At 41.5% G+C, this 16,522-nt stretch overlaps 1 protein-coding gene across 2 annotated transcripts in view; it reads left to right on the plus strand.

The window, feature by feature from the left end:
- Nucleotides 1-16,522, plus strand: part of LOC108698296 (astrotactin-2-like) — a 1,031,088-nt gene that overhangs the window by 310,029 nt on the left and 704,537 nt on the right. For both annotated transcript variants that reach the window (XM_018229686.2, XM_041572527.1), the window contains exon 5: nt 14,874-15,020. In XM_018229686.2, the coding sequence (XP_018085175.2) occupies nt 14,874-15,020 (147 nt within the window). The remainder of the gene's footprint in view (nt 1-14,873; nt 15,021-16,522) is intronic.

Raw genomic sequence — 16,522 nt, forward strand, 5'->3', positions numbered from 1 at the left:
CTTATTAAGGATGCCGCCAGGTCTTAATAAGAGAGGAGCCAAGCGAATGGTTCTGGATGAGCAGAGGGGCACGAACATTTAGCAAAGTCTTCCTGGCAGAAGGTCACAGTTCAGGGAGCAGGCAGAAAATGTAGTCAAAACCAAGCCAGGTCGGTACAGTCAGAATACTAACGGAGTCAAACTAGCAGGGGTTAAAGCCGGGAGATCAATCAAGAAGAGTCAGGACAGGCACATGTCAGAATACGGATAGCAGAATAGTCGGTTTACCAGGCAGAGGTCAGGAATACGGAAGTCAGATTAGTCAGGCAGGCAGGCAGGGGTCAAAACAGGAATCAGTTACTAGGTACAGATAAGAATAACACCCAGGTTAGGTTCTCTTGGAGATGAACCTATAACGTGCAATGAAAAAATACAAAAGACCCCTTTAAGTCATCATGCCACCGCAAATGCATCTATGGATCAAGAGGATGCGTGCCGCGCGCGCCCTAAGGAAACGGCGCACAGGAAGATGAGGAACGGCATGGCGGGCGTCCCCGCCGATGGCCGGCGGGCTTCCCCGCCAACCCAATAGACCACCAGGATGCGTAACTATTACACAATGATTTTCACCTCTACATATACCTTGGCGGCCAACAAGTTTTCTGGAATGATTAAGGCTAATTGGCCTATGATATCCATGGACGAGTCTCTTTCTCTCTTCCAGGCACCTAATCCGATGATGGGGTACAGACGAGACAGAAACCTGAAAGACGTCTTGATGGTAACTGATTGACATGAGGCCGGGCAACAGAAAGATGGGTTGCTACAGGTGCCTGAATTGCACCACATGTCCTTGCCTACTAAGTGGTCCAGATTTTCCCCACCCATACATGGGTAAAAGAATCAAATTTAACCATAGACTGACCTGCACCTCTACTTTTGTTGTATGTATCATAACCTGTCCCTGCGGGCTATACTATGTTAGTAAGACTACCACCACACTGAGAGAACGCATCAGCATTCATCGCTCAGCAATTAGCAAAGCCCTCAAGGATGGTCAAGCCACACAGCAGGTGGCTAGACACTTTCTCATCCACAACCTCCCTACTTTTAAATGCATGGCCATTGACCACCAACCACCAGTGGTGACAGAAACAATGCTCTCCTTGACAGAGAATCACACTGGATCTTCAAGTTGGATACTTTGTCACCCAGGGGCCTCAATGAGTCACTACCATTGGGTTGTTTTATTTAGAACTGTTTGACATTCACACCGCATGCCTTGTGACGACTCTATGGATATTTATATAGCCCAACCCTGTAACCGCTGGACTCTAAAGTGACAATCTGGACTGATGTACCTACAGCTACTGAGCTGTAACTCCCATCCATCTTATGCTGCTCATATGTTAATGTATCTCGTTTTCGCTGTTTTGAACCACACCTATGTTTATCTTGACCCACTGGTTTAGGGCACATGTAAGAGACTCCTAATTTTGTTCAGTAGTTGGTCAAGGCACTCTATGCAATAGCTGCAGGGCTGTGTGCACGATTTCTTTCATTTGCAAATATGTGGACTGGGACAAACGGCAAACGCATTTATTCCAACAACCTCGTGTTTCTGTCCATATGGGGAGGTGCCATCTGGAATTCTGCACCAGTTCTGTGCACTCCCCCAAGTTGACACAATACTTGGCTGAGTTGCCATATTAACTCATATGATTTGTTTGGACAATACCATGGTCTACATGTCCCCCTACCCTAGGGAATACCTTATGCATATTGCCCTAGTCTGATGTGTGCCACCCGGTAGCTTGTCCATATCTACTGCAGTAGGAACCAGCATGGATACTTTAAAACCTTGTCTATGGGCCACCCGAGTTTTACCTTTGACCCCATGGTAGGGGTTTTGTAGCTCTGCAAGATTTGGCCTGCATATGAGATACAACATACAGGAGCCCATTGTTACAACCAGAGGGTTCTTTTTATTCTCACAGGTGTGTTTTAACTACCATGATGTCATCTATGTGGATGGGCTCTCTAATCACCTAGCCTCTCTTTAACTATATATTTTGATATCTTACACTGCACTGTGTTTCCTTGATAAAGGTTCCTGTGTGGGACCGATACGTCGGACTAATAAACCTTTTTTTCTTTTTTTGACATTTTTTTGTCTGTTGTTGTTTAAATCAATCGGAGTTCATGTAGCAACCCCCCCCCCCCTTTCTACTTACAACTACAAATAATAGGCAGCAAACACAGGTGCATAGGGGTTGATTTCCAGACCACACACAATTTGTCTTACTGCTTTACTACTGTGGACACACCAGGCAAACAAAATCGTTGAACTAAGTTTGCACCAACACCAGTACTAACTCCACAAGGTGGGGACACAAATAAATGCTCCATATGTAAACTGACTCTTTGCAAAAACTGGCATCCCTCAAGCCCCCTTCACCACAGTAGCTTGTGACTGAGGAACAGGAAACACCAGCACATCATACTGATGCATAAACACATGTAGAGTGCCCCACAAGTGACGGAAATGTGTATCTTCTAGTGCAGAGAGTGCAATTATGTAGCATTAAGTAGGCCACAGAATGTGACTTCACCACACAGTCTCTAGTCAATATATAAACTATAAACATATCTTTGTATGTCATGTTTGTCAGGACAGAGTTTTTAACAGACTTTGCTGCATCCTGTTAGATCACAGGTGAGCTGTCAAAAATGTAAATTTCTTTTGACTGATGCACCATACGGCAGATATATATAGTGTATATGGTGCATCTAACCAATGGAAGGTGCATCCAGCAACTAACAGGATACTAGATGTTCAGTTCAACTATAGCTAGAGGAAGCTGGTTGGGCATCCTTAGTGAACATATATTGTTTGGTTATATAGTGCACAAAGGAATACAGAAATAATTTGCGCAAGGGCTAAATTGACCCAATGCTGTTATCCAGCATCGCAATCGCTTTGCTTGTAGTAGTCTAAGCAAAACTACTCGCTGATTGATTGGTATGGGTATGAGTACTCATGAACAGGGTCGGAACTAGGGGTAGGCAGAAGAGGCATGTGCCTAGGGTGCAGCGGTGGTGGGGCGCTGGCACGTGCCCCTTCTGCTTGCCTTCCTGTGTTTCGGCCCTTCTATAACAGCTCACCAGGACTTAATACTTTGCCCTGCTTCTTCCCAGACCTGCTCCTCCCATGATACGCTCATCACCACTAACACCTGCCCACCACACTCATTGTGCAGTGCTGGTAGCAGTGCAGCGGGGAAATTTATTGCAGAGGGGGAAGTGCAGGAGGGAGGGTGGTGAGCCCGTGGTCCTGCCTTGGGCGCAGTAATTGCTTGGCCTGGCACTGCTCATGAATAAGACAATTTAGCACCTTTTGCAGTAAATTGGCCTTGATGATCCCTAGCAGCATTTGAAGTATTTGTCCTTGCTTTGAGTTGCTGTTCGTGATTAGTAATACTAAAAATATATTTCCTGTCTCTTAGTCTTCTGGTTAACAATCAAACACCTGCATGGTTTCCTGATACATCAGGATTAGTTTGCATTTAATGTTGATAATTATTTACCAGTTCCACTTACCTTTTTACTACAGGTATGGGATCCGTTATCCAGAAAGCTATGCAATTACGGTTATTCGTAATCCAGAAAGCTATGCAATTATTTTAATCAAATAATTAACATTTTTGAATGATTTCTTTTTTCTCTGTAATAATAAAACAGTACCTTATACTTGATCCCTACTAAGATATAATTAAAATCCTAATTTGAGTCAAAACAAACCCATTGGGTTTAATTAATGTGTTTTTTAGTAGACTTCAGGGTTAAACCCCAGAAATTCGGCTCTTAAAGTTACAGGAGGTGGCTTTTTTGCCATCCCTTGTAACTGACTGCTCACTGCCACCTAGATTCTCACCCTGCCTCATGGCAGGAGCAACCCTGGTAATAGCAATAGGATATGTGCAATAGCCCAGGTTAAAAACGACACCCAACCGAAATGTATCAGATCTTACACAAGTGCAATATTACTCTTATGTAAATAACTGATCACTAGTAGGTATACTGATGTATGCCCCCAAACATTTATCAATTTAAAATGTCAACGTTATAGAAATGTATATATTTGTCTCTTTTTACGGATCTCTGAAAAGAACATTAGTATTTTGCAGCATCGCAAAATATCTTGTGCTTTTGCATACCATTGCATGACAAGAAATTTTAAGGAGCAGAAAAGTCTATCCAAGCTAAAGGTCTTGTATAGTTCAGAACTTAGTTTGATGTACTTTGCTTTTCTGTTTAATCCGCTTGCTATAATCTGTTATATCATTTAGATGTATTAAATTGTAATTATTTGTCTGTTTGCTTTCTGCTGCTTTTCAGTTTATCAGTATCACCTCATTTAAAAATGCCAAGTAAAATATTTGCTCTATTTAAATGGAAATATACCAATATAAATATACAATATTTTATTATCATTACTGTAGAATTCTAGATATGAAAAATAAAACAGGTCTATTACAAAAGAAATAGTGATCCATCCATAGTATTGGTTGTCATCATGTGCCTCTTCAGTTGTTCTGTGAGCTGTGAGTCATATAGTACACCTTCAAATGAGGGGGGGGGGGGAAGATGTGATACAAACAAACTTCCTTTTTCCTGTTAAACAAATAGAAATGAACCCTGTAGATCAGTGCTGTCCAAGTTCTGTGGTACCGAGGGCCAAAATTTGACTGGCCTATGTGGAGGAGGGCCGATAATGGAAGTCAGTGTTGGCCACTCCCCCGTTTAAACCACACCCACTGTAAACCACACCCATATTACCACAATAACTTTTAAGATCATACCCACATTAACGGTGGTAGCACACCAAAAAACCAAATGGTTGGTGCTCACTGCAGTGAAATCCCTCATCACTCATAAGTGAAAAATTGAAGTCATGTTAAAAACATACCCTTAAATCCATATGCCTCATCCTCCCCTGTAGATAATACAACAACCCCCCCCCCAACACATGATTAACCTTTTAAATGCCACAGATCGTAGAATCTACGTTCTGTGGCAAAGGTACTTGAAATGCCACAGAACGTAGATTCTACGTTCTGCAGCATTTCCTGGTTCAGGAGCGGAGGAGCGGCTGTTAGAGCCGTTCGCTCCGTTCCTGCTCGATCCCCTGCCCCTAGGCAACGAGCAGAGCAGGGGATCGAGTGGCCCCTGGGGCGCGATCGCCCAGGGGCCCAAAAACAGCAGCAGGCACGTGTTACTTACGTGTCCTGCTGCTGCAGCCTGCACCGGATCGACGATCTCCGCCCCCACAGCACACAGACAGGAACCACGAGGCAGATGTCTTCCAGAGGCTCTTCCTGATCGCCTGCAACAGTCTCCAGCGACTTTTTCAGGTTAGTGCAACAATTACACACACAAACACACCAACACACACTTATTACAGTAATACACACTTAGATTCACACTTACACACACTTACACATACATTTTTGGGGATTGGGGGGGTCACTTACACTCACTGCACTTACACACATGTGCACACGCACACACGCGCACATAACATGTAATTTACCATTTGTACACACGCACACGCACATACATGGCATTGTGGCTTTTTTTTTTTTTCTTATCGCATCGTTTCTTTTTTTGGCTGAAAAAAATGTTTTATTGCCATTACGCATAGCGTATTCGCTAACCGTACTGTGCAATACCTTTTGTATGTTATTTCGGTGATTATATTGCAATTTTGGGTATTTTGGTGCATTTTTAGCCATTTTATTGAATTTTTAGCCATTTTATTGCATTTTCAGCTCTGCATATGTTGTGTTCACTTGTTTCTAGCCGTAGAACCTGTTTGGCCCATCTAAAATATTCAAACTGTGATTCTGACGGCCGATAACACTAGTCTGGAAAAAAAACATTGATTTTTGTGGTTTTATTGGATTTTTTTGCATTTCACCCTTTACTGCCTTATTTTGTTTTGCCTTGTAAATTTTATCTACTATATATCCATTTGGGGGTCTCTGTGCGCCACATAGTTTGGTATATCTATGCATATTGGGCGTCAAAGTGTTCAGTAGACCTCTGGCGTTCATATTTAGGATGTTTTATGCTGATACGTTACGAAATGTGGGGCATATAATGGGGTAAAATTCAAGCTTTCTGACAATTTTCAGAAATTTGATAAAAACCGTTATGTTCAGCATTGCTTTGCAGTTTGGCAGTTTGCAGTAGAAACACTTATTTACCCATATTGGATTCGTCAGAATGTGTACTTTCTGAAAATATATGGTTTTCTGGGGTCTCTGTACTGTTAGGGGGGTCTAATGTCGCATAATACACACACCAGGTGCTTATATTGCAGCAGCCAGCGCGTCAGCTGTGAAAATGTATATACACTATTGTCATTTGGGGGTCTCTGTGCGCCACATAGTTTGGTATATCTATGCATATTGGGCATCAAAGTGTTCAGTAGACCTCTGGCGTTCATATTTAGGATGTTTTATGCTGATACGTTACGAAATGTGGGGCATATAATGGGGTCAAATTCAATCTTTCTGACAATTTTCAGAAATTTGATAAAAACCGTTATGTTCAGCATTGCTTTGCAGTTTGGCAGTTTGCAGTAGAAACACATATTTACCCATATTGGATTCGTCAGAATGTGTACTTTCTGAAAATATATGGCTTTCTGGGGTCTCTGTACTGTTAGGTGGTCTAATGTCGCATATTACACACACCAGGTGCTTATATTGCAGCAGCCAGCGCGTCAGCCGTGAAAATGTATATACACTATTGTCATTTGGTGGTCTCTGTGCGCCGCATAGTTTGGTATATCTATGCATATTGGGCATCAAAGTGTTCAGTAGACCCCTGGCGTTCATATTTAGGATGTTTTATGCTGAAACGTTACGAAATGTGGGGCATATAATGGGGTAAAATTCAATCTTTCTGACGATTTTCAAAAATTTGATAAAAACCGTTATGTTCAGCATTGCTTTGCAGTTTGGCAGTTTGCAGTAGAAACACACATTTACCCATATTGGATTCGTCAGAATGTGTACTTTCTGAAAATATATGGTTTTCTGGGGTCTCTGTACTGTTAGGGGGGTCTAATGTCGCATAATACACACACCAGGTGCTTATATTGCAGCAGCCAGCGCGTCAGCCGTGAAAATGTATATACACTATTGTCATTTGGGGGTCTCTGTGCGCCACATAGTTTGGTATATCTATGCATATTGGGCATCAAAGTGTTCAGTAGACCCCTGGCGTTCATATTTAGGATGTTTTATGCTGATAAGTTACGAAATGTGGGGCATATAATGGGGTAAAATTCAAGCTTTGTGACGATTTTCAGAAATTTGATAAAAACGGTTACGTTCAGCATTGATTTGCAGTCTGGCAGTTTGCAGTAGAAACACTTATTTAACCATATTGGATTCGTCAGAATGTGTACTTTCTGAAAATATATGGTTTTCTGGGGTCTCTGTACTGTTAGGGGGGTCTAATGTTGCATAATACACACACCAGGTGCTTATATTGCAGCTGCCAGTGCGTCAGCCGTGAAAATGTATATACACTATTGTCATTTGGGGGTCTCTGTGCGCCACATAGTTTGGTATATCTATGCATACTGGGCATCAAAGTGTTCAGTAGACCCCTGGCGTTCATATTTAGGATGTTTTATGCTGATAAGTTACGAAATGTGGGGCATATAATGGGGTAAAATTCAAGCTTTGTGACGATTTTCAGAAATTTGATAAAAACCGTTACGTTCAGCATTGCTTTGCAGTTTGGCAGTTTGCAGTAGGAACACATATTTACCCATATTGGATTCGTCAGAATGTGTACTTTCTGAAAATATATGGTTTTCTGGGGTCTCTGTACTGTTAGGGGGGTCTAATGTCGCATATTACACACACCAGGTGCTCATATTGCAGCAGCCAGCGCGCGTCAGCCGTGAAAATGTATATACACTATTGTCATTTGGGGGTCTCTGTGCGCCACATAGTTTGGTATATCTATGCATATTGGGCATCAAAGTGTTTAGTAGACCCCTGGCGTTCATATTTAGGATGTTTTATGCTGATAAGTTACGAAATGTGGGGCATATAATGGGGTAAAATTCAAGCTTTGTGACAATTTTCAGAAATTTGATAAAAACCGTTATGTTCAGCATTGCTTTGCAGTTTGGCAGTTTGCAGTAGAAACACTTATTTACCCATATTGGATTCTTCAGAATGTGTACTTTCTGAAAATATATGGTTTTCTGGGGTCTCTGTACTGTTAGGTGGTCTAATGTCGCATAATACACACACCGAGTGGTTATATTGCAGCAGCCAGCGCGTCAGCCGTGAAAATGTCTATACATATTGTCATTTGGGGGTCTCTGTGCGCCACATAGTTTGGTATATCTATGCATATTGGGCATCAAACTGTTTAGTAGACCCCTATGTTTATATTTAGGATGCTTTATGCTGGTAATGATACATGGACAATACGATGCTGGAAAGTTGAAGCTTTGAGGCAATTTCCAGATATTTCACCAAAACCGCCAAATTTGGCAAAGCCTTGCGACTCAGTAGTTTGGAGCAGAAAGGCATGGGTACCCATTTTAGATTCCGTAGAATGTGTACTTTCCAAAAATATATGGGTTTGGGGGGTAAACATATATTTCTGTGTTTTTACCCCGCAAAAATCCAGTCAATGTGTTGATTTTTCATTAGCTGAAGTTACCCACGGGACTGTTTGTATGCGCTAACTTCATTTTGGGGCCTCTAAATGCCAGATACTTTGGTAAACTTATGAACAATGGCCACCAAAATGTTCAGAGGAACCCTGGCAATCATATTTAGGGTGCTTTTTCTTAGTACGTAATGACACATGGGTGATATGGTGCTGGGAAGTTGAAGCTTTGAGGCAATTTTCAGATATTTCACCAAAACCGGCAACTTTGGGAAAGCCTTGCGACTCGGTAGTTTGGAGCAATAAGGCATGGGTACCCATTTTAGATTCTGTAGAATGTGTACTTTCCAAAAATGTATGGGTTTGGGGGGTAAACATATATTTCTGTGTTTTTACCCCACAAAAATGCAGTCAATGTGTTGATCTTTCATTAGCTGAAGTTACCCACAGGACTATTTGTATGCGCTAACTTCATTTTGGGGCCTCTAAATGCCAGATACTTTGGTAAACCTATGAACAATGGCCACCAAACTGTTCGGAGGAACCCTGGCAATCATATTTAGGGTGCTTTTTCTTGGTGCATAACGATACATGGGTGATATGGTGCTGAGAAGTTGAAGCTTTGAGGCAATTTTCAGATATTTCACCAAAACCGACAATTGTGGGAAAGCCTTGCGACTCAGTAGTTTGGAGCAGAAAGGCATGGGTACCCATTTTAGATTCTGTAGAATGTGTACTTTCCAAAAATATATGGGTTTTGGGGGGTAAACATATATTTCTGTGTTTTTACCCCACAAAAATGCAGTCAATGTGTTGATTTTTCATTAGCTGAAGTTACCCACGGGACTGTTTGTATGCGCTAACTTCATTTTGGGGCCTCTAAATGCCAGATACTTTGGTAAACTTATGAACAATGGCCACCAAAATGTTCAGAGGAACCCTGGCAATCATATTTAGGGTGCTTTTTCTTAGTACGTAATGACACATGGGTGATATGGTACTGGGAAGTTGAAGCTTTGAGGCAATTTTCAGATATTTCACCAAAACCGACAACTTTGGGAAAGCCTGGCGACTCAGTAGTTTGGAGCAATAAGGCATGGGTACCCATTTTAGATTCTGTAGAATGTGTACTTTCCAAAAAATGTATGGGTTTGGGGGGTAAACATATATTTCTGTGTTTTTACCCCACAAAAATGCAGTCAATGTGTTGATCTTTCATTAGCTGAAGTTACCCACAGGACTATTTGTATGCACTAACTTCATTTTGGGGCCTCTAAATGCCAGATACTTTGGTAAACCTATGAACAATGGCCACCAAACTGTTCGGAGGAACCCTGGCAATCATATTTAGGGTGCTTTTTCTTGGTGCATAACGATACATGGGTGATATGGTGCTGAGAAGTTGAAGCTTTGAGGCAATTTTCAGATATTTCACCAAAACCGACAATTGTGGCAAAGCCTTGCGACTCAGTAGTTTGGAGCAGAAAGGCATGGGTACCCATTTTAGATTCAGTAGAATGTGTACTTTCCAAAAATATATGGGTTTGGGGGGTAAACATATATTTCTGTGTTTTTACCCCACAAAAATGCAGTCAATGTGTTGATTTTTCATTAGATGAAGTTACCCACGGGACTGTTTGTATGCGCTAACTTCATTTTGGGGCCTCTAAATGCCAGACACTTTGGTAAACTTATGAACAATGGCCACCAAAATGTTCAGAGGAACCCTGGCAATCATATTTAGGGTGCTTTTTCTTAGTACGTAATGACACATGGGTGATATGGTGCTGGGAAGTTGAAGCTTTGAGGCAATTTTCAGATATTTCACCAAAACCGACAACTTTGGGAAAGCCTTGCGACTCAGTAGTTTGGAGCAGAAAGGCATGGGTACCCATTTTAGATTCAGTAGAATGTGTACTTTCCAAAAATATATGGGTTTGGGGGGTAAACATATATTTCTGTGTTTTTACCCCACAAAAATGCAGTCAATGTGTTGATTTTTCATTAGATGAAGTTACCCACAGGACTATTTGTATGCGCTAACTTCATTTTGAGGCCTCTAAATGCCAGATACTTTGGTAAACCTATGAACAATGGCCACCAAATTGTTTGGAGGAACCCTGGCAATCATATTTAGGGTGCTTTTTTTTGGTGCGTAACGATACATGGGTGATATGGTGCTGGGAAGTTGAAGCTTTGAGGCAATTTTCAGATATTTCACCAAAACCGACAATTTTGGGAAAGCCTTGCGACTCAGTAGTTTGGAGCAGAAAGGCATGGGTACCCATTTTAGATTCGGTAGAATGTGTACTTTCCAAAAATATATGGGTTTTGGGGGGTAAACATATATTTCTGTGTTTTTACCCCACAAAAATGCAGTCAATGTGTTGATCTTTCATTAGCTGAAGTTACCCACGGGACTGTTTGTATGCGCTAACTTCATTTTGGGGCCTCTAAATGCCAGATACTTTGGTAAACTTATGAACAATGACCACCAAAATGTTCAGAGGAACCCTGGCAATCATATTTAGGGTGCTTTTTCTTAGTACGTAATGATACATGGGCGATATGGTGCTGGGAAGTTGAAGGTTTGAGGCAATTTTCAGATATTTCACCAAAACCGACAATTTTGGGAAAGCCTTGCGACTCAGTAGTTTGGAGCAGAAAGGCATGGGTACCCATTTTAGATTCAGTAGAATGTGTACTTTCCAAAAATATATGGGTTTGGGGGGTAAACATATATTTCTGTGTTTTTACCCCACAAAAAATGCAGTCAATGTGTTGATTTCTCAGTAGCTGAAGTAAAGTCCTGATCAATTTGGATGTGCTAACTTCATATTGGTGTCTCTAAATGCCAGATACTTTGGTAAACCTATGCATAATGGGTATCAAACTGTTCAGTGGACCCCTGGCAATCATATTTCAGGTGCTTTTTCTTGGTACCTAATATAGTTTGGGATATGCGGAGCAGCAAAATAAAACCTTTGAAATGATTTTTCAGAATTTTGAATTTTTTTTTGAAAAACCGCTATTTTCAGACAAGCTTTTATGTTTGGTAGTTGGGAGTAGAGAGACATAGTTACCCATTTTGTAATCGGCAGAATGTGTACTTTTCAAAAATGTATGGTTTTCTGGGGTAAACCTACGGTTTCAGGATTTTTTGCCTTGGAATCTAAAGCATGCTGTTTTCTGCCTTAGTGCTTTCAAATTCGGTAATATACTGCCGGGAGTTTTTGCTGTACAGAAATCCTAAATCTCCCTAAAACTATACATATCTGGTATTGGCACGTTCGAGAGACATAAGGCTTTCCAAATCAGTTGGATTTTCATCCCTAAAATGAAATATTTTTCTGGTATAAATTGATATACGATGAAAAATGGTAATTTTTCATTTTTTTTTGGTATTTAGCACTATAAATTTTTTTGCACAGGTGGAAATACATGAAAACTCAGGCAGATTTAGAAAGCTCAGTTTCTACCGAAAAAAAAAATGTATAGTTTTCCTAGGTAAACTATAGGTTTCCCCTCAGAAAATGCCCCTAAAGTGAGAGAGCACAAAATGTTTCAAAAACGGCTGGCATTTCGCGTAACCAAAATGTGAAATTCTGCTGGCACTTAAAGGGTTAAACACCTTAGGGGGCCTTAACAACAATTTCCAAATGCTAATAACCCCAAGAACAAACCCCTAACAGGTTTACATCCCACAGGTAGCATAGGGCAAGCAGAGAATGGCACACACAAGCAGCACTGGGCAAGCAGAGAATGGCACACACAAGCAGCACTGGGCAAGCAGAGAATGGCACACACAAGCAACACTGGGCAAGCAGAGAATGGCACACACAGGGAGGCAGGGCCGGGCCAAGGTATTTTTGCACCCTAGACAAGGGCTTCAATCAGTGACCCCCCACCCAGTCCTGCATTACCATTTCCCACCTTACCAGTCATATAGCCCCCTGTACCTGTGCCAGCACCTATCATATTGCCTCCATTTGTACCTATGCCAATGGCAGTCAATCCCTCAGATTGCCCCCAAGCCCCAATCTGTACCTGTGCCAGCATAAGCCAAAACATCCATTATATTTTTACCCCCAATCTGTACCTATGCCAGCGGCAACCAAAAGAATCCATCATATTGCCCCAATTTGTATATGTTACAGCAGTAGCCAAAACCCCATCATATTGCCCTCAAACATCTGTGTACCTGTGCCAGCAGCCACCATATTGCCCCATGTACCTGAGCCAGCAGCAGCCAATCCCTTATAATGCCCCAATCTGTACCTGTGCCAGCATCAGCCAAAAAATACACACTATTGCCTCCATATATGTACTTGTGCCAGCAGCAGCCAAATATCCATCATATCATCTGTTTACCTGTGTAAGTAGCAGCCAAGATATTGCCCACAAATATGTACCTGTGCCAGCAGCTGCCAAAAGGGAGCTGGGAGTGATTCTGTCTGGAACAGGGGGTTTATAAAGTTGAAAAACTATCAAAGGCCAAGCAAGTCAGGGTTTAAAAAAGAAAGAAAGGAAATTCCCCTTAAAAGTGTGCCCTCCTATGATTGCGCCCTAGGCGGGTGCCTACTCTGCCTGCCCCTAGTTCTGGCCCTGCAGGGAGGGAAGGCAGAACAGAGCAGAAGACAAGGAAAGCTATCAGTCTAAAATGTATTACATAGAGTGACACAGTGCTGGTGTCTCATTAGCATTTTGAATAAGGTGTGAACAGGTGAACAATGTGGGCAGTTTCAGTCTGGGTCTCAGGTGTGAACAGTACAGGCCTTTAGGATAATAGAGGTGTCACAGGTGTGAACAATAGAGGGGGCTCACAGGTGTGAACAATACATGGGATTACAGTCTGAATTTGAGGTTTAAACAATGCAGGGGCCAATGTATCTCTGTAGTGATACCTTTTAAAGTTTACTTATGGTAAACAGACAGAGCATCTGGAGGGCCACAGAAGGGGGGTCACGGGCCGCATGCGGCCCGCTGGCCGCCAGTTGGACAGCCCTGCTGTAGATAATGTTTATACATTTATTAGATCTAAAGTATTATTTTGCCTAAAAATCCTTTTTTTGTTTGTATTCAAGGACACTTTAAACCATGAAATTTCACTACAGGTATGGGATCCGTTATTCAGAATCCAGTTATCCAGAAAGCTTAGAATTATGTAATGGCTGTCTCCCATAGACTTGATTTTATCCAAATAATCCACATTTTTAAAAATGATTTCCTTTTTCTCTGTAATAATAAAACATTTACTTACCTCCGAAAATCCGCTAGCGTTGCCTTTGCTGCACTTCGCCGTACTTCGCCAGGTGTGGATTCGTAAAGGCTGCACAAATTCACGAAGATCCGCAGTTGTGCACAGGTTACCGAACGCTTGCAAAGTTGCGCAAGCGATAGTACGATCAGCCGTTCAAAGTTACGCTAGTAAAGGCTAATTTGCAAAATTAAAAAATTTAAAAATGAATGCAGCGCACATTACACTACACAATCCCAGGGAAAGTTTATAAAAGTATATAGGGTTGTTTGAATGCCCTACACATGTGCCCACAGTATACTTAAGGTGCCATATGTTAGAAAATGTAGGGGGGAAGGTGGGCAAACTAAAAAAAAAATATGATCTTTTTTAGCCAATCACCCTATAAAAAGTAAAACATGCCAGCGTTTTTATGGGACTTAGAAAAATGTTCAACTTTTTTTTTTTCAAACTCCTATCTACTCTATTGCACTTCACTGGTCTAACCTGGCGGAGTCAAGTCTGGCGAAAGAGTTTTTTTATGAACGTTACGTTCATGAAAAAAAAAACCGTAGTAAATTTGCGTAATTTTGCCCCTTCGCTAGAGTGCAACTTCGCCAGACAGGCTGGGAAGTTGCGCTACTCCTATCTAATTCGCTGGCAAATTTTCGCCAGGGCTACTGTTAGTAAATTGGCAAAGTGGAAAAATGACGTCACGCTGGAGAATTTTGGCTAGCGTTAGCCACTTCAGTGGTTACTGAATTTTCACCTATGTTTACATGATTTTTTAGTAGACTTAATTTGAACATTCAAATTACGGAAAGATCCGTTATCCGGAAAACCCCAGATCCCAAACATTCTGGATAACAGGTTTAATACCTGTACAATATTTAATGTATGTTCTGAGAAGTGTGTCTTTTAATCTGCTCTTTGTTTGTTGTCATTGCAGGTGTGCTGAAAAGCCCTTTAAACCGGACAGCCCTGACACTGGTCGGGGTGAGTGCCTGTGTGTTGGCTGTTGTGTGCGGGCCACAGCTGTCCTGTCCGCTTACTGTGAAGGTCACGTTGCATGTGCCAGAGAACTTCATTGCAGATGGTGAGATACTAGAATGCCCTCTTCATCTTGTACTGCATATGCTGAGTATAGGGAACAAAATTACTGTAGTGCTGTAAGAATAGATAATGTAATCAGTGCTTTAATAGGATCATAAAAAAGTAGTGGAGCTGGCCAAATATAAACCCCTCCCACAATTATAAGCCACACCCATTGTTAAAATAGGGCTCAGCTTTTTTTTCGATTTCCTTCTACTGAACAGTTTGATGCCCAGTATGTATAGATGTTCCAAAGTATGTGGCCTGTAGGGAACCCAAAATGAAAATAGTGCATACAAAACATCTGCAAACAAAACACCCCTGCCTGTATGTTCTAAACACACTCTATATTTTCTCTATTTGTTTTCCTTATTTGCTTCTTCTTCTTCTCTCCTGTGATTTATAACCCTCTGTGATGCCTTCACCATCTTCATGTGTATAACACTTTTCCATCTCTTCTCTACTTTTCTCACAGTAATCATTTCTCCCCTTTTCTCCTCATTATGCTCTTTTCCTTACACTCTTTACTGTCTCCATTTTATTTGCATGCAACGGCGATCCTTGCCTTTTTGCTGCCTGAGGCGGCCTTCCCTTTGCCGGGGGTGGTGCATGTCGCTAGTGCAGAGAGCCGAATTTCTGGGTTGAAAACTGGAAATTTGGCTCTTAGTTACCAGGAGTGGCATTTTTACCGCCCCCTGGCAACCAGGGCCCGCTGCCGCCTAAGGCGAGTGGCTCAACTCGCCTCATTGGTGGAGCGCCCCTGTTTGCATGCAGAAGTGGAAAGGAGTGAAAGCATGCTGTGATAATACAATAAAAAAGTTTTGGGATTCAAAACTCTCAAAACCATCTGAGGGGATGCTATTTTCACAGAAACATATGCCATAGGTGCAGGGATGGCATCCCTCCAAATCCCTCCCCAATTCCAGTACTGAATGTAACAGAATAAATTTAGTAAAATGGGAAAAGTTGAAGCAGAAGAGTAATAAATGGGATACGGAATGCAAAGCTTTCAGACTTCCCACATTGCTGTCCATTAATTCAGTGACTGGTGTTTCCATTTACAAAGGCTTGTCTTATGTCTCATAAAGCACTGGATAAGTATATGCATACATCTGTTCTGGGCCTCTGTCAGCTTAACATTTTAGAGAGATTAATTTATATTGAAAGAATAACAAAGAACTGGGAGCAATGCCTTTGAAGTTGCAAAGACTTTTACTACGCTCATTTCATTAAGGAAATGACGATAAATTAACTAATAATATTTTATCCTGTGGCAAATCCCATGCTAAAGAAGCAAATCTCTACTTCCCATTAAATTAGCTCATTAGCAAACCAAGATCCAGTGCAGTGGTATAAATTAATTTATCACCTAGCATCTACAAGCGCTGTTAATATGACATGAGCTTCTTCACATCTATGCCAGGTGATACATCTACTATGTGTAACTTGTTTTCTAAATTTAACAAGAAAATCATGTGAAATCACTCTGATATCAAATGGAAAATC

The sequence above is a fragment of the Xenopus laevis genome, chromosome 8L (genome assembly GCF_017654675.1).
Source record: "Xenopus laevis strain J_2021 chromosome 8L, Xenopus_laevis_v10.1, whole genome shotgun sequence".
In the NCBI taxonomy this organism is placed as follows: domain Eukaryota; kingdom Metazoa; phylum Chordata; class Amphibia; order Anura; family Pipidae; genus Xenopus; species Xenopus laevis.